At 39.8% G+C, this 22,487-nt stretch overlaps 1 protein-coding gene across 1 annotated transcript; it reads left to right on the forward strand.

The window, feature by feature from the left end:
- Positions 1 to 1,432: 1,432 nt before the first annotated feature.
- ttll12 (tubulin tyrosine ligase-like family, member 12) lies at positions 1,433 to 20,990 on the forward strand (the record flags this gene model as incomplete). Its single annotated transcript, XM_030440758.1, has 13 exons — positions 1,433 to 1,623; positions 3,292 to 3,484; positions 3,968 to 4,127; positions 6,305 to 6,438; positions 9,067 to 9,143; positions 10,282 to 10,398; positions 13,279 to 13,473; positions 13,724 to 13,835; positions 14,944 to 15,095; positions 15,328 to 15,409; positions 15,894 to 15,962; positions 16,742 to 16,880; positions 20,018 to 20,990. Coding segments are annotated over 13 exons (1,773 nt in total), but the record flags the coding sequence as incomplete, so codon positions are not given.
- Between the last annotated feature and the right edge of the window lie 1,497 nt (positions 20,991 to 22,487).

The raw sequence follows: 22,487 nt of genomic DNA on the forward strand, positions 1-22,487 counted from the left end.
GACTGCGCACGAGTCAGAGAACTTTCCAGGCCACCGTAAAAGTGGCATATGGCCTGTAGCGTTGTTCAGTCATTTGCCCACCTGTTCATGGACTGAAAAACTTAATAAATATGGGGAAATAAAATGACAATTAATTATACAATGACACGGTCTGTATTTGATTTTAAATGTTGATCATTTTAGATCTAGCATTTTCTTTAAAAAAAAAATATGTTTGCACATGATGAGCTGACTTTCAGTGTTTCAGTATTTCTGTTCCTACCCATTTACTGTGGTTCTTCGGTCTGGAGATGAAGAAATGCAGTGATTATCCAGACAGCAGAAACAGCTGATCAGTCATGTAAAATGAGTTTATTTTGCAAATCTCCATCCATCAAACATGTTGCACCTTGACTCTGATTTGCAAAAGACGAAGACCACCTCAAGCAAGCGTACAAACTTTTTTTTTTAATTTAGGACATTTTTTTAAAGTCAAGCCTTGTTGACTGGTGACTTTTGTGGTCACTCAACTTGGATGAGGCATAAACACAATAGGGGCCTAAACAGACCAGCGTGTCTGGCTGGCAATCTATTGGGATGAGGTCTGCAGGTGAGTCAGAATGAGAGTGAGTCAATCTTGGGTGCCATTCCCCACCTGTCTTATGCCCTCACTAAAGGGCATGGTCCCACCCTGATGAGCTGGGAGGGGAATGCCCCAAGCTGCTTATACTCATTAATTAGGAGTCAGTCTCCCAACGCTGTGCACAGGCGATCTGAATCGAGCACAATCAGACCAGAGGGATTTTGAAATTCAGCCCAAAACGAAAAAAGATAAGTCTTGCACAAACAATCAGAGGACTGAGATGTGTGTGTCACATTATGCATGCAGCGACGCTCATAACACCTTTATATTCATATCACAATTTGTTATGTAGGTATGCCGAGGAAAGTAATGAGCAGTGATTACAGTTAGTATGACAGAAACGTTATTTGCGTTATTTGTCAGAAAACACAGACTAGTTCCAGTCCCAGTTAACTGCATCTGCTGTAAATAAGTTGGTTGTCATCAATGAATGCAATCTTACCTTCCAATAACATATAAACCTTTTGCAGTTTTATTTACTATGATAAGGTATAGTCTTGGACCCAAGTGGTTTCCCTGGGGAATGATTTAATTTGCAATTTCAAAGGCATCTCAGTTAACAGCCCTCCAATATATGTGGAATTAGGGTTGTATTTTATGATCTAAATATCTGTATTTAAGTAAACTTTTCACCAGGCTTTACAATTTTTATGTTGCCAAAATAGGTTTGAGACCCAAGTCTGATCTGTGATTCGGCCTCCATGGATCGGACTTGTCCAGTGAAGTCTCATGAATGCTGGATCAGATAGGGATCTAGGGAGTCTGGTGATAACTCGGGTAGATAAAACTCCCACGCTTTTTATGTCCTAGATTTATGATGCTGGGGAAGTTTTCGGAATCATGCACTTCCAACAGGCAGAGGAAGAGGACCAGGGAAATGCAGAGAATGAGGAGGAGGAGAAGGAGGAGGAGGAGGTGAAAAAGCACAATCCTGGAGCAGTGATCAGACGGAAAGTTTTGGTGACCCGGGAGAGTGGGCTGCAAGCCTCTGAATCGACCAGGTGAGGGCACCAGAGAATTGTAATTCAGTAGGTATCCCAATGTTTAACTTTTTCTGAAATACAAATTAAGTGCTATAAACTAATTATTTCACAAATCATTGTTTCATTTATATATTTTTCACAGTTTATTTGTGTGATTTATGTTGTCCATAATTATTAATTAATTAATTTAATATTGAATACTGGAAGTCCATAATTGTGTTTAACAGTAAGGCTAAGTCTTACACTCGTACAGTTGTGTTCCAAATTTTTTACATCCACTTGTGAAGAACATGTATATCATGGCAGTTTTCAGTTCCAATGACTTCTACAACTCTACTACTACTACTACTACTATTTCTTAAATGGAATGAATGGAACACACTACTTTTTCACTAATCCATTCATGAAGTTTGATTCAATAATTAATTTATTATAGGTCTTTTTAAAATGTGACCATATCTGCTGGCTCAAAACATACATACATACATACATACATACATACAGTAATTCTAATATTTGATAAACTGTCCCTTGGCCATTGTCACCTCAATTAGGTACTTTTGATAGCCACCCACAAGCTTCTGGTAGTCCTCTGGCTATAGCTTTAACCACTCCTCTTGACAAAATCAAGTTCAACTAAATTTGTTAGCTTCCTGTCACAGACTTGTTTCTTCAGTACAAGCCACATGCTCTCCATGGGGTTCAAGTCAGGACTCTGGAAGGCCATTCCAAAACCTCAGTTCAAGCCAGATTGATCCATTCATTTACCACTTTTGATGTGTGTTTGGGATCATTGTCCTGTTGGAACACCCAACTGCACCCAAGAGCCAATTTTCTATATGATGATTTTAAGTTTTCCTGAAGACTTTGGGAATAATACTCCTTTTTCATTATTCCATTTACTGTCTTTAGAGCAGCAGATCCACTGGCAGCAAAACAGCACCACAGCTCAATTCTACCAGCACCATGCTGGACAGTAGGTGTTTTGCTTTTTAAACACTGTTTAAAACAAATATAATGCTGCTCATTGTGGCCAAACAGCTAAATTGTTTATCTCCACAAGCTTCTTTCTTTGTCCATGTGATCAGCAGCAAACTTCAGTCGAGCTTGAAGGTGCTGCGTCTGGAGCAAAGGGCTTCTTTATTGCACAGCTGCCTCTTAGTTTATGTTGATGTAAACATGCTTGACTGTGGACAGACTGCAGACTTGCTTTTTAGGTGGTTTCTGGTTGACTGTTGACCGTCCTGACCAGTTTTCTCTCAGCAGCAGGTACGGCTGGGCAATACAGCCTAAAACTTTCATCTCTGATTTTTTCACACAAACCCAATTAACAATTTTAATCGATTTTTTTTTTTTTCCTAAACCACCAACTCTAAATAATTTGATTCACACAACTTTCTATAATCACCAAAATTGATCGTTCAAGTTACTGTATGTATATTTTTGAGCCAGCAGATTTGGACACATTTTCAGAAGATTTATAATAAATTCATTACTGAACCGAACGTCATGAATGTTTTTGTGACAGAGTAGTTTGTGTTCCACTCATTCCATCACAGAACAACGGGGCTGTAGAAATCATTGCAACTGAAGACAGCCATGATATACGTATTTTTTTTTACAATGACTGTATATATAATAATTGAAATAAATTATCTCTCTCTCTCTGTCCTGTGCCACCTGCAGTGTTTTCCTGGTGGATCACGCCTGGACGTGCCGCGTGGAAAACGCCCGTCAGGCTCTAAATGAGATACCCGGCCTGCTTCCTAGAATGGCCGCGCTCATGGGGGTCGACTTCCATGGTGAGGCCCCTGACACAGTGGAGCTCCTGATGGAGCGCATGTGGAAGTACAACCAGACCTACAGTCTTGCCCAGGGGGTATGTAACATGAGCCACACTTGGTTGTTGTTTAGAGTCACATCTCACTGTGTTGAGGTGCTCTCACAGCTGCACATGTCCCTGCTTACCAAAGCCCCTCTCACACATGACATGTGGCTGCTTTAAGTTATCTGTATGTGTTGACACACAATACACATTGACACATATGCTGCTGTCAGTCAAGCAAGACATCTGCACACTCCTTCAGCTTCCAGATATGAAAAAGGGCAGTTATATTTCCCCAAAGTTTCTTAATGATAAAAACTAGAATTAACAATCAAACACTTGAACACACTTTATGGGCAGCCTATCTCTTTTTTGATGGAGTTTAAACGCACTAAGTCTGTAAGTCTGTTTGGGCAAAGGCATCTGCTCAATTAATTTATTAGACACAAAAATGGCCATAACAGGAAAGACACGATCAGCCATGTCTCTGTCATCCCCCACCTCACTCTTCTCCTCCTTTTGTGTTTTCTTGTGTAGTCTGCAGAGGAGAAGGTTCCAGTGTGGTATGTCATGGATGAGTTTGGCTCCCAGGTGCAGCACTCTGACCAGCCCAGCTGTGGCATGGCTCCCTTTTTCCACATCCAGGGCCAGCTGCCTTACTCCATCCTCTGGCCTCTGCGCGACCTGCAGGAAGGAGGTGAACACAGACAGACAGACAGACAGACAGACACACACACACACACACTCACTGTGTCCTCATCTGATTATACTAGAAACTGCTGAGTTATCAAATATGTTATTTTACCTTAAAATATAGCCTGATGTCCCTCCAGATGTTCATTATCTACTATTTTTCAGCCACTGATAAATCAGGAAGTGCAGAAGTGATAACAATTCTAGCTCACCACCCTGACATTATATCAGAGGAAAATGACTGCCATGTGAATGTGGTATATTGGGTACATCCCTTATCTCCTAATTGCACCCATGTTTCCCTCACTTGTGTCTTTACCTTGCGTCTTAGTCCCTCCCACTGAGGATTCGTTGAGAGGTGTGAGGAGACCATGCGAGGGGGGAGAGAAGATGAGGAAATATGTTTTAAGAATCTCCTTTCCTCTGATGCAACGGCACTGCATCTCAAGTTTTGGAGTCTCCACTATTTTTACTGCGACATGTGTGCGATTCTCGACAAAAATAGACCTGAAAATGACCTGTAGACATACCATCATACCAGTGTTTTGGCTTCAGTTTCAATGTCTGTGTCTGTAAAAAATGCCACAGATATGAATATATCACACACAAAAGGGCAGCTGTCTTTCTCTCTCTCTTGTACCCCCTCCCACACTCTCGCTCTTTCAACAGGTGTAAGGGAAAATCACGTCAGCATAATTATGGATTTTTATCAAAGGCAAACTCCATGTAAACAGATAGGGCAGGCAGGAGCCAGTGCTGCAGCAGCAACACTGGTTAAAACCTGGTGATACACTTGAGTTTAATCATCTGTTATCTGTCTTTAGTACAGTGTGATCCCCTGCAGCAGTGTAGTGACCAGATCCGGAACTCAAATGTATGTGATCATGTTAGAATGTGCAGCTATTCTCTGACATACAGGTGGAAAGTACCATGGAGGCCCAATTAAACGCTACAATGCACAGCAAAAACCTTGTGATTCAATTACAGCTGTGCCTGCTCTATGCAGATATTGGACAGATTAATGATACCAGATATCACCCTAGACTCTAGGGAGGGAGGGCGTCTGGGTGTGACGCCTGGGACCTTTAAAAAAAAAAAAAAACACCCTGGGCATTCCACTGGTATAATTGGAAAAACAGAAGCTAATAGTGGGAAAACAGGTATCGATCATGAAGTTGAGTATTAGTATTCCACTACAGCAGCCAATCAATAACTAAGGGGGAGTGTTAGCCGGAAAAAGACTTCTGTGAAGGCTACTGTCGTGTCTCCTCGACAGTAGTGAGCACAAATAAGAGTTTTAGCACAGGCTGCAAGATGGCGGGCCGGAACGTCTTTCAGTTCAAGCAAGGACAAATAGGAGAAATGAGATGTACCCCTTGTATCCACTAATTGCTCTTGGCTCTCCTAAACCTTCACTTGGAAATGTCATCTACAAAGGACATATCAAATGACGTCTCATATTTGAGTCATAATGCAGCTGGGACAGAAATTTAGACTGCAACACTAATTGGACGCAATGGATATCGCTACTTTGTATTGTTTTAGGAAGCTGTGCCTTGGACAGCTCGGTTTGCTTCTCTGCAGTCATTTTGTTTTAAATAAACCTGCACTGAGCAAAGATCAGTTATCTCTGGTGCCTTCGCTGAATCCTCGCCACTTTGTTTCCCTTCCTTCTGAATTGAGGCCGCTGTTGGGTCTAAGCGCAGTCAGACAAGTCTTACATAAATGGCCCATTGAGTGTTATCCATCAAGTAATAGTGTAAAATATATTCTACTGAATGATGACTCCATGCCAGAAGAAAATCCACCACATTCCCTGTTAACAAACAATGAAATGCTTCTTAAACCATTTATTAAATAATAGTTTATTATAAAGTTGTAATGTATGTTTATCAACCTTTACAGTTGCTTCATGAATGGTTTTGGAATTATTTTATTGTTTGAACAGAGAAATATAGTTAATTTTGTTTATTTAACTATAAATGTACCGTTTACTGATAATGGATATGATAAAGTGTTACCATTTCCTCCTTTAGAAAGTTACTGAGCAGGCCTGACTTCATATTAGAGAAGTGTTTTTAAAGATTGTGGATGTGGAGCTTAGAGCTGCACACAGAAGGGGGTTAGGAGGAACTGAGAGATTTCCACACAGCAAATTGGTATATTTTATCATTTCCACAGATGAAGTAACCCGAGATTACGCATATGGTGAGACAGACCCCCTGATGAGGAGATGCTGTCTGTTACCATGGATACCTGCTGATCTAGAAGAGGTCAGTGGTGTCACTACTGAGCCCCCGGACTCATACTACGAGGTGAGGACTATTAATATTGCAACACAGATTTCTTCACCTGTTCAACTGTCATTTGCAGGCTTTGCAGGCAAAGAAAGAAGAAATTTAATGAGAATTTACTTTTTTTTTTTTGGCAGACACAAAAGTGCCTCTGAGAGAAGTAGTTTGTCTCTCGGAAATGTTCAAAGAAATAACTGGAAGTTCTAGAAGCAGGTTTGCTAATTGATAACAGCCAGAAAGATGAGAGCAGATACTTTGATGGAGGGAGGTCACCTGTCACAGGTGGGAACAGACCAGATTAGGAATCTTGATGCAGAAAGACAGCCTCAGCCAGAGGAGGTGTTCACAATCAAAAGACACAATACCTTCATTGTATGGGAAGACAGCATGTCTCCCTATTCCAAGAAGATTGTGTGCAGAAACATTTTCTATGTCAGTTGTTAAAAGAAAAGTATTAATTTTGATGTTTCCCAGCTTTTGTTCAGGATGTGCTTGACTACTGGAGAAGTCATATACTTTGCAACGAAGGGGGGAAAACTGAAAAATAGAGCATAACAGAGTCAATCTTCAGCTGACAGGCCAGAGTTCTGCACACCAGAGTGTATTTGGGGAGTCTGACAAAGAAGTACAGAAATGGTTACAACTCATAGAAAAGGGAGAGCTCGGGAGGAATAAGAAATGGCCTTGAGCACATTCACAGAATCTGCTTTGAACTGATAAGTGTCATTGGAATGGAATGTTCATCTGACTAATTTTTTCTCACCCATAAATGAAACATACAGTATCATTGACACTGGCTCACTTCAGGTCAGATCAGATCAGCACTTACACAAGTTCATATAAAGTAATGATCTGTAAGGTGATCAGGTAATGATACTGTATAAATGTTGTTCCTACACTTTTGGGAATACTTCATTTTACAGCAGGTGGTAATGACCCAATAATAAATGTGAAATTTCTCTAAAATGACCCCCAAAGTATATTACCTCTCATCTTATTTTGAATATTTGATAAGATTATCCATCTTTTTCTCCGATAAGCACTTTGTAAATAGCTGGTTATTTCTTTAATATATTTCCAGGAAACTGTCAAATTTTCAATATATTAAAAAAAAAAAAAAAAAAATCTCAAATAATTCAGGAGCTTAACAGCAGAAAAAGTTTTGCAGCATTCTCCTAAACAACTGAAGTAGATGGGCACCCAAAAAACCATAGAATACACAAAATTCTCCATCCAGCTCATCTGCCTCAAGATCCCAAACTGCTTTGAAAAAAGGTGATATTTTGTAGTTTGCGTTACCCCCAACTCTATTTGATTTAAACGAGGAACGACTGTCTACATACGTATTTGTATCAGCTCCATACAAATGAATGTATTAATTGCTAAATGTTCTCACTTCTTATTTAGAGCGGTTTCCCTGTCAAAGTTGACCAAACCCCTTACACTGAAGGAAAGGAGACATCAGCACCATATAAGTGTTCAGCATAAACAAACCAATTAAATTGAAATGCTAAAAAGATGTTATTTTTATACACACACACACACACACACATATATATATATATATATATATATATATATATATATATATATATATATATATATATATATATATATATGTATGTGTATATGTATATATATATATATATGTGTGTGTGTGTGTGTGTATATATATATATATATATCTATATATATATATATATATATATATATATATATATATATATATATATATGTATATGTATATATATGTGTGTGTGTATAAAAATAACATCTTTTTAGCATTTCAATTTAATTGGTATATATATATATATATATATATATATATATATATATATATATATATATATATATATATATATACATACATATATATATACATACATATACATAATGTATGTTGTCTTGATCCAGAGGGTGGCAGAAGAATAAGAAAGGCAATCAGAAGAAGAAGTAGCAGGGCTGGCGTTCGGGGAAAACACGGTGGACTGAAAAGCAAAAGTGAAAAGAAATGGAGAAAGGACTTATGAACGGCAAATTCACTTTCAAAACACTGCCAGATGGTTCGGTCGAAAGGACAAAAGTTATCTGTACGTACTGTCGACATGAAATGAGTTACCATTGAAGTACGTCGAGTCTCAAATGTCATTTGCAAGCCAAACACATGGCAGATGCAGAGAGCCCACCGCACCCCCCTCGCCAAAAGCAGACATCACCATGTTTTGATCCCATTTATGGTGAGGGGACATTTGAGCCTTTTATTTTCCTGCATGATTTGAAGTGTTGAATTAACATTTTCAGAAAGCAAGCATATTTGCCCTTTCTTATGTTGTTAAAAGTATTAAGAACATGAAAAAAAATACATTAAGGTACATTTAGAACAAAAAGAAATGTGCCAAAAAAATTGCGATTAATTTGCGATTAATCGCGAGTTAACTATGGACAAAATGCGTTTAATCGCGATTTAAAAAAATTAATCGTTTGACAGCCCTAATATATATATATATATCAATAACATGTTTCCTTGATGCTTGCAACATGTTATACTGTCCAGAATGTTGCAGTAGAGCTCCTGTCAGCACTCACTTCACTCTTTGACTGATAACAGAAACTGTTTAGCCTTCACTGTTCACTGTCTGTTTCCTCAAGAACATTGCGCGTGAGAACAAGGAGCAGCTTCCTGTAGAAATCCAAGCCTGCGCTGTGCCTGAGGACAAAATCCTCAAGTAAGTGTCTCTTTTCAGCAGCACAACATTGGAAGATCTAAAGTAATAAACAGCTATTGTAGAAAATACTAAAACGATGTAATGTTTTTTTTGTGAAATATCTGAAATGAAAAATCACTGAGCTGATGCTGACTTCCTTTATTGAATGTGTACAGTTGGATTGCTGTCATGATGATAATGGGCAGAGAAATTTAGAAATCAACCAATGACTTGCTTAGAGGGACTGTTTTTACAGCTCATATAGTTCTATGACTTCAGAGAGTTAAATTGGTTTGTTAATCAAAGTAAATAGGCCATTTGTAGACATGTTGATGAAGGTTCTCAGTCAGCATTGTCGAGTGGTATTGGAGGTAAGTTTGGTAGGTAGGGCTCAGGGTGACCCTCAGAAATCCCACGAGATCCTGAACTGATTTGAAAAAACACTATCTGCAACCTTTTTTAGGCTGAAATATTCACTGTAGCGTTAGTGGGCACCCTGTTTAAGCTGGGTGCACAAGCTTGACCATCCATCAAGGATGTAATTAACATCTAGTCGAATCAATCTGATATCTCATGGCTTCTGGAGACATGGATGAGAAGTATGGAGACATGTAATGTATTTTTTCTTTTTCATTTAAAAACAGTCCTATGACACTTTCCATCAGCATGGGGGTGAGAAGATGATGATGGAAATTTCATTTTTGCTTGAACTGTTCCTTTTTAAAAGGCTGGTGATCTGGGGACTTGACTCTTGTCTTGATGCGTACCCCATGGGAAGTGTCCCTGTCCTCAAACCCTGTTGCACTCCCACACAAAGCGTTGTCTTCTATGTCTTGGAGTGACTTTAATGGAGGGTATTTTTTCCACTCATCCTTTTACAGCCTGTTCCTCTGGTCTAGTCTTATTTGTTTCTGTGTGTGAATAGAAATTTGAAATTGAACTTGTTCAGACCAGGTTTCTTGGCATTCAGCCCACTATGCCTCGAAGACTGAGACCGTTCGCATGGTGAAAACCTGATGAACATACAAAGCAAGTCTTAACTCAAGGATGAGGATAAAGAAATCACAAAACATTTGCAAGAGAAGGTATTTCCCACATGTTTTTTTGTTTGTTTGTTTCTGTCTTGTTATCTTTTCATTGTCGTGTGCTTTGCTTTCAGGGTTTACTCAGAAATGTCCCAAGTCACAAACAACCTGAAGCATCCACGGTTCCAGTTGACAGAGAATAAGGAGGAGGCTGATATCATGTGGATGTACAATCACATCAAAGACTTCAGGTAAAGCACTGACTGGTTGATTCCACCTGGCACGGCTACATGGTGGCCATTCTAGTCAACGCCTGGGATTGATGATCTGAGCAGTGTTTCGTGAATCCTTGGAAGTCAACATTATTTAACAGGCAAAGTGCTCCAATTCTGAGACGCTACCCAGTGGCATTTAAGCATCAATACTCCCCGGGACTCTTTTTAGGTTGAACTCCTTTCCTTTAGAGAGTTTATAGCTATAGCTATAGCTTTTAGTTTTGCTGATTAAACGTGCCGTGATATTTGCTGCAGCGATAATACTGCGTTCATCGAAATGTTGAAAACTGAAAGCAGCCTCTCTAATCATGAAATAAGAATCTACACGCAGCAAAATTGCTGTGCTGGAAACCAAAGCCCTATGGATAGAAATACATGGGGAAGTGAATGGACCATGTGGGAACAACACCACTTTTCCATGGAATCAGAACAGCAGACAAGTGCCTGTTACAATGAAACAGGAGTACTGTGCACAGGATAAATCCAGAAATATTAACCCTTGCTGGAACACTCTTTGCACAAAGCCTCAAGACAAATCGTTTCGGATGTAGGAGAACGAGTAACAGGCAGAGTCCAGCACCCTCAGCGATAACAAAAAGTAAGAGCAAACCTACCCACATAACAAAAATACATCTGAAGAACAGATTTGCTTCACTTTAACAAAACCTCACAAGCCCTCCATCCCACAACCTGAAAAACACCTGATCTTCCAAGAGCAAGGAAAGCTATGAGAACAAATCTAAAAGTAAATGGCTACAGAGAGAGCTACTGACTGGGCCTCAAACACTTATTGTGGGTGATGGTGCTGTGAAGGAGGTAAACAGCATTTGCAGCAAGAAGAACACCAAAGTACTTTGATTTACTAACGATATGGTCTCTGATATCTCAGAAAGAATTCTGATCATCGTTGCTGAACATTTTACACACAGGGGCATGTGATGTTGTGAAGCAACAATCTGAGGTATTGAAACGAGACGTAATTGATCTGTTGAGCAAAGTCAGATCTCTGGATACTGTGGTGTTTGTCAGTGGCCCTCTGCCAACTGTCCTACAAGGTGATGAGAGATTCAGCAGGTTGTTGCGGATGAACAGATGACTCAAAGCTACATGTGTCCCTTACTCAGTGAAATTTATTGACATTTTCAAAATGTTAAACAAAGATAAAACTGAAATAAGTGTCTTGGATCCAAGGAAGAATGACTAAAAGTCTCTGCTCAGCTTCCAGTCTGTAATGTTGGAAACTCGCCAGAAACCTCAGTGTAATCATGGACTCAGACCTGAATTTCAGCAGCCACACTAAGACAATTACAAAGTCAGCCTACTGTCACCTTAAGAATATATCCAGGTTAAGAGGACTTATGTCTCTGCATGATTTGAAGAAACTTGTCCATGCATTTATCTTCAGCAGACTCGACTGCTGTAACAGTGTCTTTACAGGACTCTCTAAAAAAAAATCCATCTGACAGCTGCAGCTGATCCAGAATGCTGCTGCTCGAGTCCTAACAAGGACAAAAAAGTAGATCACATCACTCCAGTTCTTGCATCATACCACTGACTTCCTGTCTGTCAAAGAATAGATTTCAAAATCCTTCCGTTGGTTTATGAAGCACTGCATGGTTTTGTGCCAAAATACATGTCTGATCTGCTGCCACGTTATGAACCATCCAGACCTGTGAGGCTGTATAGTACAGGTCTGCTTTCAGTCCCTAGAGTCAGAACTAAACATGGAGAAGCAGCATTCAGTTATTATGAAACACATATCTGGAACAAACTCCCTGAAAAGTACAGGTCTGCTCCAACCCCCCTTTTTTAAAATCAAGATCTTTCTGTTTGCCACTGCCTTTCACTGAAGCAATTTCAAGGCTTCGGACTGCACTGTGACTTTTATTCTTTAGTCTTGTCTCTTTTAAACCTATTCTATTTCTTAACTAATTTTGTTTCTTGATGTCTTCCTACTTGTTTTTAAATGTATTTGAAATGCAGTTATTTATTTATTTTGTGCCTTAAAAGCAGTTGCCTTGTGTCTGAATTGTGCTTTACAAATAAACTTTCCTGGTATATAACTAGCGGTTTATATGATAGCATTGTTCTGTTGGATCATTCCCCACCTCACCATTTTACAAAGATTCACAATTAAACAATAATTTCCCCAGTTGGCATTTACATCCTAAATGGTTACAGGACCCTGAATTCCTCAAATTTGTGGGTGACTGGATAGATGTTAATGCTTTTAAAGCATATACTAGAGGGCCACTATTATTAATTAGTTTCACTAGTTGCCAGTTTAAACAAAAAATGAATTAATTAGATTCCAAAATCAGTGAGTTGGAGAGAGTGGCTAGCTTCGATAATTCGATGCAAACAAAACAGGAATTACTTGCCAGTAAATTTGAATTTGATGATTTGAAAGTATTTTATTTTTATTTTTTGTCCAAATAGAATGTAGTAAGCATGAGCAATAGGTTAGCATTTTTGCACTACCTGTTCCCTCATGACAAAGTCAGTGGGTTTTTGAATGGGTGTTGGGTGACTTAAAAATGGTCTGTGGTTAACACGAGTGTAACAGAGTTTCACACATGGTTTTGTGACTTAAAATATGTCAATAAGTAACACACTTGTGATTTCCACTGTGACATACAAACCCAATTGTATTTTTCCCAGTACAACTTGTAGTAGCTTTAAAGTCAAGCCCAAAATTGTGAATCAAGTCTGATTCAATTTCAAGTCCACAGAGTTTTTGAAGGATATGATGTTTTATCTATTGACGTATTTATTTTTGATACGATCCATTGATCAGTTTTCTGAACTTTGGACTAGACTTGACTTTGATATGAGAAATGACTTCTTCTCTGACAGGGAGCTGAGCGAGGAGCGACCTCTTGTGATGCTAAACCAGTTCCCCTGTGAGAGCCTCATCACTGTGAAGGACTGCCTGGCTGCTGTGGCCCGCAGAGTAAATGGCGGACTGTCACCTGATTGGCTCCCAAAAACCTTCAACCTCCACACAGAGCTTCCACAGTTCATTAAGCATTACCAGCTGAGGCAACAAAGGTTTGAATCTGAGGATTGTCTAGTAATCACTCAATATTATATTGAGTAGTGCTTTAATATAACCAAAAATATGTTGCTTTTGTACAAGTTGATGGTCTAACCAGCAGTAGATTGTTTACTCTGAAGTGTATGGGGCACCAGTTAAAGATAAAATCAAATGAGTTTTTTCTTTGCTGATGAAATGCCTCAGAGTCAGATTGGCCCCATTTAATTTGTTCGACTTGGTAAGATGTTTCGGTGTGTGTTTTAGGGGAGAAGACAACACCTGGATCTGTAAGCCCTGGAACTTGGCCCGTGGACTCGACACACACATCACCAACAACCTGGACTATTTAATCAGGCAACGAGAGAGTACACCAAAGGTGCCAACACACAAGCACGCACTATTAAACTACCTTGCCTAAGATCATGCACATATGAAGCTAACTAAAAAGAGCATCATAAATGCGTCTGTTCGACTCCTTTTAAGGCCTTCAGTTGACTACACCAAACCTCCATAACAGGTGTTAGATCCCGAGTTTACTCCTGCTCAGGTGGTCCTAGACCAGCTGTTTGTCTAAAGGGTTAGGTACAATCATTTGAGACCCATTCACTGCACTCAGGTAACCTCCATTTCACTAATTGTTAGACCAATGGCATCTATTGGCTAGACCTCTGTTTAATTTAAAGGGGATGAATCTGTTTTCACAATGACATTAAAGAGGTTGTTTTTTTTTGGTTTCAATTTTTTAGTTTTGTATATTTTTTTGTATTTTGACCATGGTTCTAATTATAAAAAATAGTTAATCCGTTGAGCTCTTGATTCCTTGTTGATTTGGACTGTGAATTTGAGGTAATTTCTGCGATGTTAGGCTGCTCACATACTTAAAGAAGCGTGAGAAAGAACCACCTTCTCTCCGCGGCTCTTGTTTATATATTCTTTCGGTTGTATATAGAAATGTGAATGGGGGGCTTTACATTCCTCTCAGACTCTGAGCACCTTATACTATATGTGCGTATTTTTCCAGGCAGTGGCTTCATGAAGTCCCTCATAAGCTCATCCGCCGATTCTTGAATTTGAGTTTTAAAATGCATTCGACTTTTGACGTTGCTTTTGTGCATTGAAGTAAAATGTATTGGCTCACAGATGAGAGTGTTCTAGTTGTTGTACGGAGCACAAGTTAATCCACTTGATCTTCACTTCCTCAGACGGTGGGAGTAAATGAAGGTTTGTGTATTAGTTCTTGCAGATCACAGCAGAAATGTATGGGTGCTTTGTGCACCTTCCACATATTTCTGTTGAGGAAAACGGCATTAGCATTACATGTTAACTGCATGTTTTGGCAGGCAAGTGATTTTATGCTAAAACAGTTAACGATAATGCCGGTGAGGTAAGAATTTAATTGTGTGTATGTAAATGTAGCCAAACCTGTATTGGTCCTGTTGTTTTTTTCCCTCCAACTCTGTGCGTATATGTGTCTTGTTTTGTAGGTGGTGTGTAAATACATTGAAGATCCGGTGCTGTTCCAGAGAGAGGATGTGGGAATGGTGAAGTTTGACATTCGCTACATGCTGATGTTGCGCGCTGTACAGCCTCTGCGTCTCTACGCCTACAATGTCTTCTGGTTGCGCTTTGCTAACAGGTGCATTATAAATACACATACATGCATATACATTAATTGTATTGGTTGTGATAGCCAGATCTGTTTGTAGATCAGGTAAAATGCACACATTTGTTAAACTCAGCAGTCACAAAATCCCTTGTTGATTATTTTTCATTGGCAATCTGCCAATCTGTAATAAAAATAAAGTATTTATTCTTATGTAGAGAGTGTACATGTTCTGGTGCCTTGACCTGATCTTTATTTCTTCTAGACCTTTCTCCTTGGACCATTTTGATGATTACCAAAAGCACTTCACCGTCATGAACTATGCAGAGGGTGTGGAGCTTAAGCAGGTACTTTTTTTTTTTTTATTAATTATTGTTTTGCCTGCTAGCACCTTCTCCTTGAAAAGCAGTCTGTGGTCATAGGAACATGATCACTATGATACGGCTTGACCAAGGCGATTATGCAATTTAATGTAAGCCCTGGAACCCTAAGTATATTAACAAACATCTTAAAAGCCATACTGCAGCTTTTATAGTCAGATCTTTTAGCTGCCAAAATAACAAGGATATTAGAACTTTTGTTAATCAATATTTGTTTGTTTGTTTGCTATGATTAATATAAATTGACCTTTTCTAGCATACCGATTGCCACAGTAATAGTAGTGTGCCGAGTTTGACTTTTTCTCTCCCTATGATTCCTGTCTCCTTACTGCTAACTATCACATTAAAGGCAAGAATGCCCAAAGTAACCTAATCAGTAAGAACTCAAGGGTTGGATTAGTTAGATACACTTGTTGAAGTCTGGTAATGGAAGCTGAGTCTCTGTCTCCAGGTGCACTACAATGAGTTCATCCCCATGTTTGAGGAGCAGTACCCACTGTATCCATGGAAGGATGTGGAAGTAAGTGCAAACTCTTATCTACATTTTGACCAAAACAACCAATTTTAGTTTCTGGGCTGTAACATCTGCCTTTTAACTCGTAAAATTTTGTCACATTCTTCTCACCCCCAACTCAGTGTAAAGAAGGATGAAGTTTAGTCGTCCCCAAAACATCTCTGGAGCATCAAAACTGAAATAGATGGGACTTGAAACAAAAACACACTTTAAAACAAAAAAGAGAGAAGAAACTTGAAATGGCTCCACACAGCGTTTTAAGCTGAACTCTGTACTTGAACTGTAGTTGATGAGCGAAAAGCAATGGCATACACCCTCTCTAAAGTTGGTGCACAAGCTCAGCTGGGTGTAAATAATGTCTTATCAAATCAATTTGGGATTTTGGTGTCTTGGATTGCGCCAGATGAGCTTTTTTGTTTTTATTTATTTATTTATTTATTCTTTTTAACATTTTAAACAAGTCTCCATATGCTCTAGTTCTTGAGGAGAATGGTGCAACACTGTTTTGCTGTGAAGGTCTTGAAATGCTACAAAACTTCACCCGCCTTTATTTGATAATAAGATATGTTGAGATAATGAATTATTTTTTATTTTGGGGAGAAGTTTTCAATAAAGCGCTTTATGTCAAGATGAGCAATTCAGGTATAAATCAGACTGATAATCATCTATTGTCCAGAGTCTCACCCAAAAATGTGAACCAATTGGCTCATTACTTTCTGTATGTTATTCAGGTCCCCAATTTGATAATTAGTTTTTTTTGTACTTCCTATTCCTACCTTTCACAGGCAGAGTTGTTTAAAGTTTTCAAGGAGCTCCTTCAGGCAGCTTCATCTCGACCAGCACCTTATGGTATCTGTCCCTACCCATCATCAAGGGCAATCTATGCCGTGGACCTCATGCTGAAATGGAGTACAAGGCAAAACGGTGAGCATTGGTTTCATGTTTGGTTTATTTGCGGGGTTAAGAAATATTTACTACTGCTATGCTTCTAGTTTTAGGGGTTTGGACGGGACATGGAGGTATACCAGAGAATGAAATGCGAACATTCAATAATTTGACAGTAGCGACCGTTAGTAGCTTGCCCCGCTACTAGAGTGCCTTAAGAGAGACTCTGTAGGACTCTAGCTGGAGACACTAGCATCTCCTGGATCTCAGCGGCTTTCCAGTCACTCATCTTGACGTCCGCAGATGAAGTGATGGACTGACTGCTGTGATCAGCTGTTTTCTGGTTTTAAAATTCCTCGGCTATGGGTCGCACATCAGTGCATGTCATCGACACCTCCGCCTATCTCACGCAATAGCCGGCACATCGACGTCTCGGATTTAGATAGCATCCGAGGTGTACCCTCCAAGGCGGACCCTCCAAGGCAGACCTCCGATATGCAGCCTTCTGTCTAAATCCGCAGACCTAGCCGCAAAAAGGACAGCCAAATTGGTGGCTTGCTGCCCAGTATAAAAACAGCTATTAACTATGCAAACAAGGGCAGCCATGCACTACAGGCACACTATCAAACAGAAGTGCACAGGAAGAAGGTGCAGGTCATAACATCAACACGTGTTGCCAGCACCTTTCTTCCAAGCAGAGAGACAGCAACTTTTTCAAAACCCATGTTGGTCTTGTCAAAACACACTCCTTGCGGCAGATTGCGCTATCAAAGTTGTGCTGTTGCGCATGTCATGAGAGAAGTTGTCAGTCTCATTTCTTATATAGCATAATGTGACAATGTATAGTTAGATAGTTTATCATACATTCACACTGTCTTGTAATTCTGCTTGATTTTTCTCTCAAAATGCATCAGATTGATGTTTTAAATATGAAATATTCTAAATTTTCCTCCGGGGGAGCATGCCCCGGATCCCCCGAGAGGGGTCGTATCCTTCTCACCTTTTTCACCCCTGATCCGTTTTCATGCCTGATTATAGGTACCTTTCTTTGAAGGCTGCAGTGCAATTTGTGGCTTTATTGTCTTCAATTATATCATTTATCATATCATTTAACTGAAATGGTAAACCTTACTAGGAATTGAATAATTACAAATTACTCCAAACATCTTTTTCTGCATTATGATCTAAAATAAAGTTTCCATATCAGTGCATATTATTATATTATACATAATTATACGTCATTATATACACCAATAGCTAACAGGCAGCATTGTTGGGTCTGATCAAGACAGCACCGTAAATGTAATAAAACAGGGTTCAACAGTGCATCCGACATTGTCTGTCATTGTTATAGATGGCCACATGGAACTCACATGACATCGTCTTTCAGTCTGTGCATAAAGCAGTCATTGTTGCCCTTGTCTTCACTTCTCCTCTTCCCATCTGAGCTCTGGAAATGAAAATGCATGGGAAGAATGCATGCTTAAGATGCACACATTCCATCTCTGCACACCTAACTAGAGATGCACCGATCGATCGGCAACCGATCGCAAACGGCCGATAATGCCCCTATCGGTTTTGATCGGAGTTCTCAAAATAGATCACATCAGGCCGATCAGATGACGTTTAAGTATAAAGACAGTGCATTAACTGCATGCAGGGAGGGAATTTCATGGCCGCCGTTGCCCCGCGCCACAGTGGCCTCTGTGCCCCTGGCCCGGACAGAGTAGCGAGCTAGTCTTGAATTACAGCCACCTGAGTGCACAGTAGTCACTCACAGTAACTTCAGTGAATTCGCTGTTCGTGCAGGTGGAGTCTCATCATCACGACGATCTCACGTGAAAGCCTCTCAAACAGCAGCAGCGTCTCAAAACAAAAGAACTAAACTTACAGCACAGCGAGCGAGCGCAGCGTAACGATGATACGTAACTGACTTATGTGGTAGGATTTAGTCCGGTAAAGTTGGAAATATATTCACAGGTTCGAACTTCCCGGATCAATAACTCATGAGTGCAACCTTGTTAAAACACAAACGACGGGTCCTTCCTACCGTACTACGATAGACAACGAGCTACAACTGTATTTTCATCAAAACGAGCATCTGGACATTAACTCTGGTCTGTATGGTCAGCCCTCTGTGAGACGAGGGAGCAGGGACCGTCTACAAAGTGCAACACCGAAAAGAGAAACTACAAAAAATTCAATAACTTCACTATTATTCAGAGTGTAGTGTCACCAAAATCACTCCACACATCAGTGGTCTCCTGCTGGTTATTCGACAATTTTTTGTTTGGAAAAAATGTGCTTTGCAATAATTTGGGGGAATTTCTATTGGGAGAAATATTCAATAACACTAATATTCAGTGTGGTGTCACAAAAATCACCTAACCCTACTTAACAAAAACTACTTTCTAATGTAACTTTAACTTGATTTTGGTATAAAAAGATGTTTTAATACATAATCCATGTCTTCTTATAGATTAGGATGTTATGGTATCAGTCTGAAAGGTAAATCAACACATTTTACTCAGTGGCCTTTGTGCCCTGTCATGTGGACTTGGTGCCCCTGAAAAAAACGTGAAGGCCAAATGGACTTGCCCCTAAAATGACAAAATTCCCACCCTGGCTGCATGCATTCCCACTAGTAAGCTACAGTTACTCTATGTAAGCTGAGTCCAAGTTGTCTCTAAGAGAGTCTCTAGAGTGTGAAATATTGCACATTGCCTCAGCCTGCAATAAAACGGTGGTCAATTCATGATACTTTATCCCCTAATTTGTATACTTAATAATACAATTTCAGTGTTGTGTAAAAAGAATCATTAATTAAATATATGAAAGTTACACAAGACAACAATATAGAAAAATTTATGGATTTGACGCTGTGATCGGTGATCGGCAATATCGGGATCGGCAGATACTGCTTTTGGTGATCGGTGATCGGTGATCGGCCCCAAAAATCCTGATCGGTGCATCTCTACACCTAACCAGTGACTGTATGAATGGGGTGTGGTAAACAATAAGTAAATGACGCTAAAACATTTTAATTAATCTGGGTATGTTGTGTTCTTTCACCTGTGGACCTCTTTGCATAGGAAACACTTGTTTCTGTTCTGTGGAATCACCCTAATAATCATTTGTTGTTGATCTTGTTTGTGTACTTTCTGATGCTGGGTCAGGTGAGCGGTTCATGCAGCCTCAGATCCTGGAGTTGAACTTCAGCCCTGACTGTGCCCGGGCCTGCCTCTACCACCCCTCCTTCTACAATCACATGTTCCAGACGCTGTTTCTAGACCAACCTGAGCACTGCCCGGTCACACAAATCATATGATCAACTCAACAAAATCACAGTGTGTGTGTGTGTGTGCAGTTCTGCTTTTTTATAAAGGGGCATCCATTTACTTATGCCTATGCTTGTCCTCCTCCTTTGACTTCCAGTTCTTGATAAATCCACTTGCCTTCTTTCATTTTGATGAACTGGTTAAAAAGTTGTTATCAAGAATGCCTGTACTGGGTATCCAGTGATAAAATCCAAAACACTACTGCGCATAAAGGAGAAGCAATAAAGAACATTGTTGGATAAACTGGAATTCTGTATTAACAGGCTCTGGGACAAACCATTGATGGTGCTGTGACATTAAGCAGACAATCCCCCGTTCTACTTGCATGTTTCATATTTCTTCACTTGTAATTCTCTTGCTGGAGAGAGTCCAAGACTGTGCAGGACAGCATGTGCTTGGTTGAAAAAAAAGAATTGTAACAAGCAGTTTGGACGAGAAAGTACTGCACAGAACTGGATATCTGTTTCAGTGTGGATAGATTTCAGACACACCTGTTTTATTTTTTGTGCTGTATGCTTAACTCGCATATCCTGGAACATCTTGACTGTCAGTCTTCTAACAAGAGCTCATTCAAATAAAATTCAAGGAGGTCTCCTCAGAGAAAATCTCCTCCAGCTAAGGTCCAGAAGTTCAAAATGGCTAACGTTTGATGTGATTGAGTGCCAGATACAGTGTATTGAAGTAGCCTAGTAGTAGTTACTTGTATTAACGTAAACAATGGGAAAAAAATGTTAAATGTATATATATTTCAACAATATTGTTAGTTTTCACATTGACCTGGAGGATTATAAATAAGTCATTATAAATATAAGTACTAATACATGCTCTTTTCTCATTTCAAGTAAAATAAGGGCTGCATTGGGCGCGCAGGTAATTGAGTGGTTAGAGCGCATGCCACGAACACAGTGGACCCTGGTTCAAATCCGGCCCGAGGACCTGTACTGCATGTCACACCCCCTATCTCTCTCCACTTTCTGATCTATCCCATGTCAAATAAAGGTGTCTATGCCTCCAAAAAAATAAAATAAGGGCTGCATTTTTTTAAAACAAGGAAGAGCTTTTGAAAAATGTGCCTCTTAAAATTCATAATTTTAGAAATAAAATACACAGTATACCTCGCATTTCCCCTTTTCTTCTTTTTAAACCCCATTTCTCGTCTTAACATTTTCAACCAACTGTATAAAAAGCAATCTCACCACTTCCTAACAACTGAACATTCTTTTGTTTTCCAATCATGCCCCATTCCTCCACTTTATCTTGTTCAGTCAGATGAATGAGCTGCTGCTTTTCCTGCCAGGATTTTAAAATCTGGGCTATGATGGTTTCAGAACAATCCTCAAACATGTGTGTAGGTAGTCAAAAACTGAGTCAGGTACATATTTTATTTGAATATTATTCAAATTGGGTAGAGCTAGTGTAGTTTCTGGGCTCTCTTCCTCAAAGGTGTTGGCGTGTAGTTTGATGATAAACGCATTCTGTGGAGGCAAGGCTGGGTAGAATGATAGATCAATCTTTATTGAAACAGATCTCAAGCCAGCGTCCGAGCCAGATTCGGCCGCAAACTGGTATTCTCAAATCTATGGCAAAGTAATGCCAAATGCTTTGCCCTCTGCCCTATCAGAAATCCTATCGAGCCTTAGATCTTAGGACATCTACCAAGAACCACCTAACCTGCTCTCCTTACGCGGGCCTCTTTTAAAGTCCCTTAGGCTGTACCTGTCACTTTGGTGGGTTAAGGGTCCATCTGTCCAATCGACTAGAAAAGGAGTTGGTCTATTTCCCTGCTCATCTCCCATAAATGACTAAATCTGTTACTGTCACTCCTTAGTAGAGCTGGTAAATATGGTTCCTTTTAAGAATTCAAATCATTATGAGTCACTCACTAAATTGAACCGGGTTTTGTGAGTCACTTGAGTCAGTAGCCCCATTCACGCAGGAGAAGATGCATAAAAGCCGCAGCCGCAGTTTGCCAATTCTCCGCCGATGGTGATTCACACAGAGCGAAGCAGCTCCGCCTTAAAGACGAACCGCCGTGAATTCACACAGAAAGCTGGCGCTGCGGCTCCTAAAGAGGCGTGACGATACACGTCATGATGATGACATTCAAGGTGTTCCCCCGTGTCCTCCCTGTCAATCTGACTCCCTCACTCGCGGGACGGAGGCTGTTTTATGGGGGAAAGTTCACTAAAGTCTCAGTCCTGAGTGCTAACCATCGTGGTGATTTCTTTTTATCACAAACACTCAGTGAGTTAAAATTTTTTTGCTGGTGACAAATGCTGTTTTTCGGGCAGAAATGTTATGAAGAGTC

The sequence above is a fragment of the Sparus aurata genome, chromosome 14 (assembly GCF_900880675.1).
Source record: "Sparus aurata chromosome 14, fSpaAur1.1, whole genome shotgun sequence".
Classification (NCBI taxonomy): domain Eukaryota; kingdom Metazoa; phylum Chordata; class Actinopteri; order Spariformes; family Sparidae; genus Sparus; species Sparus aurata.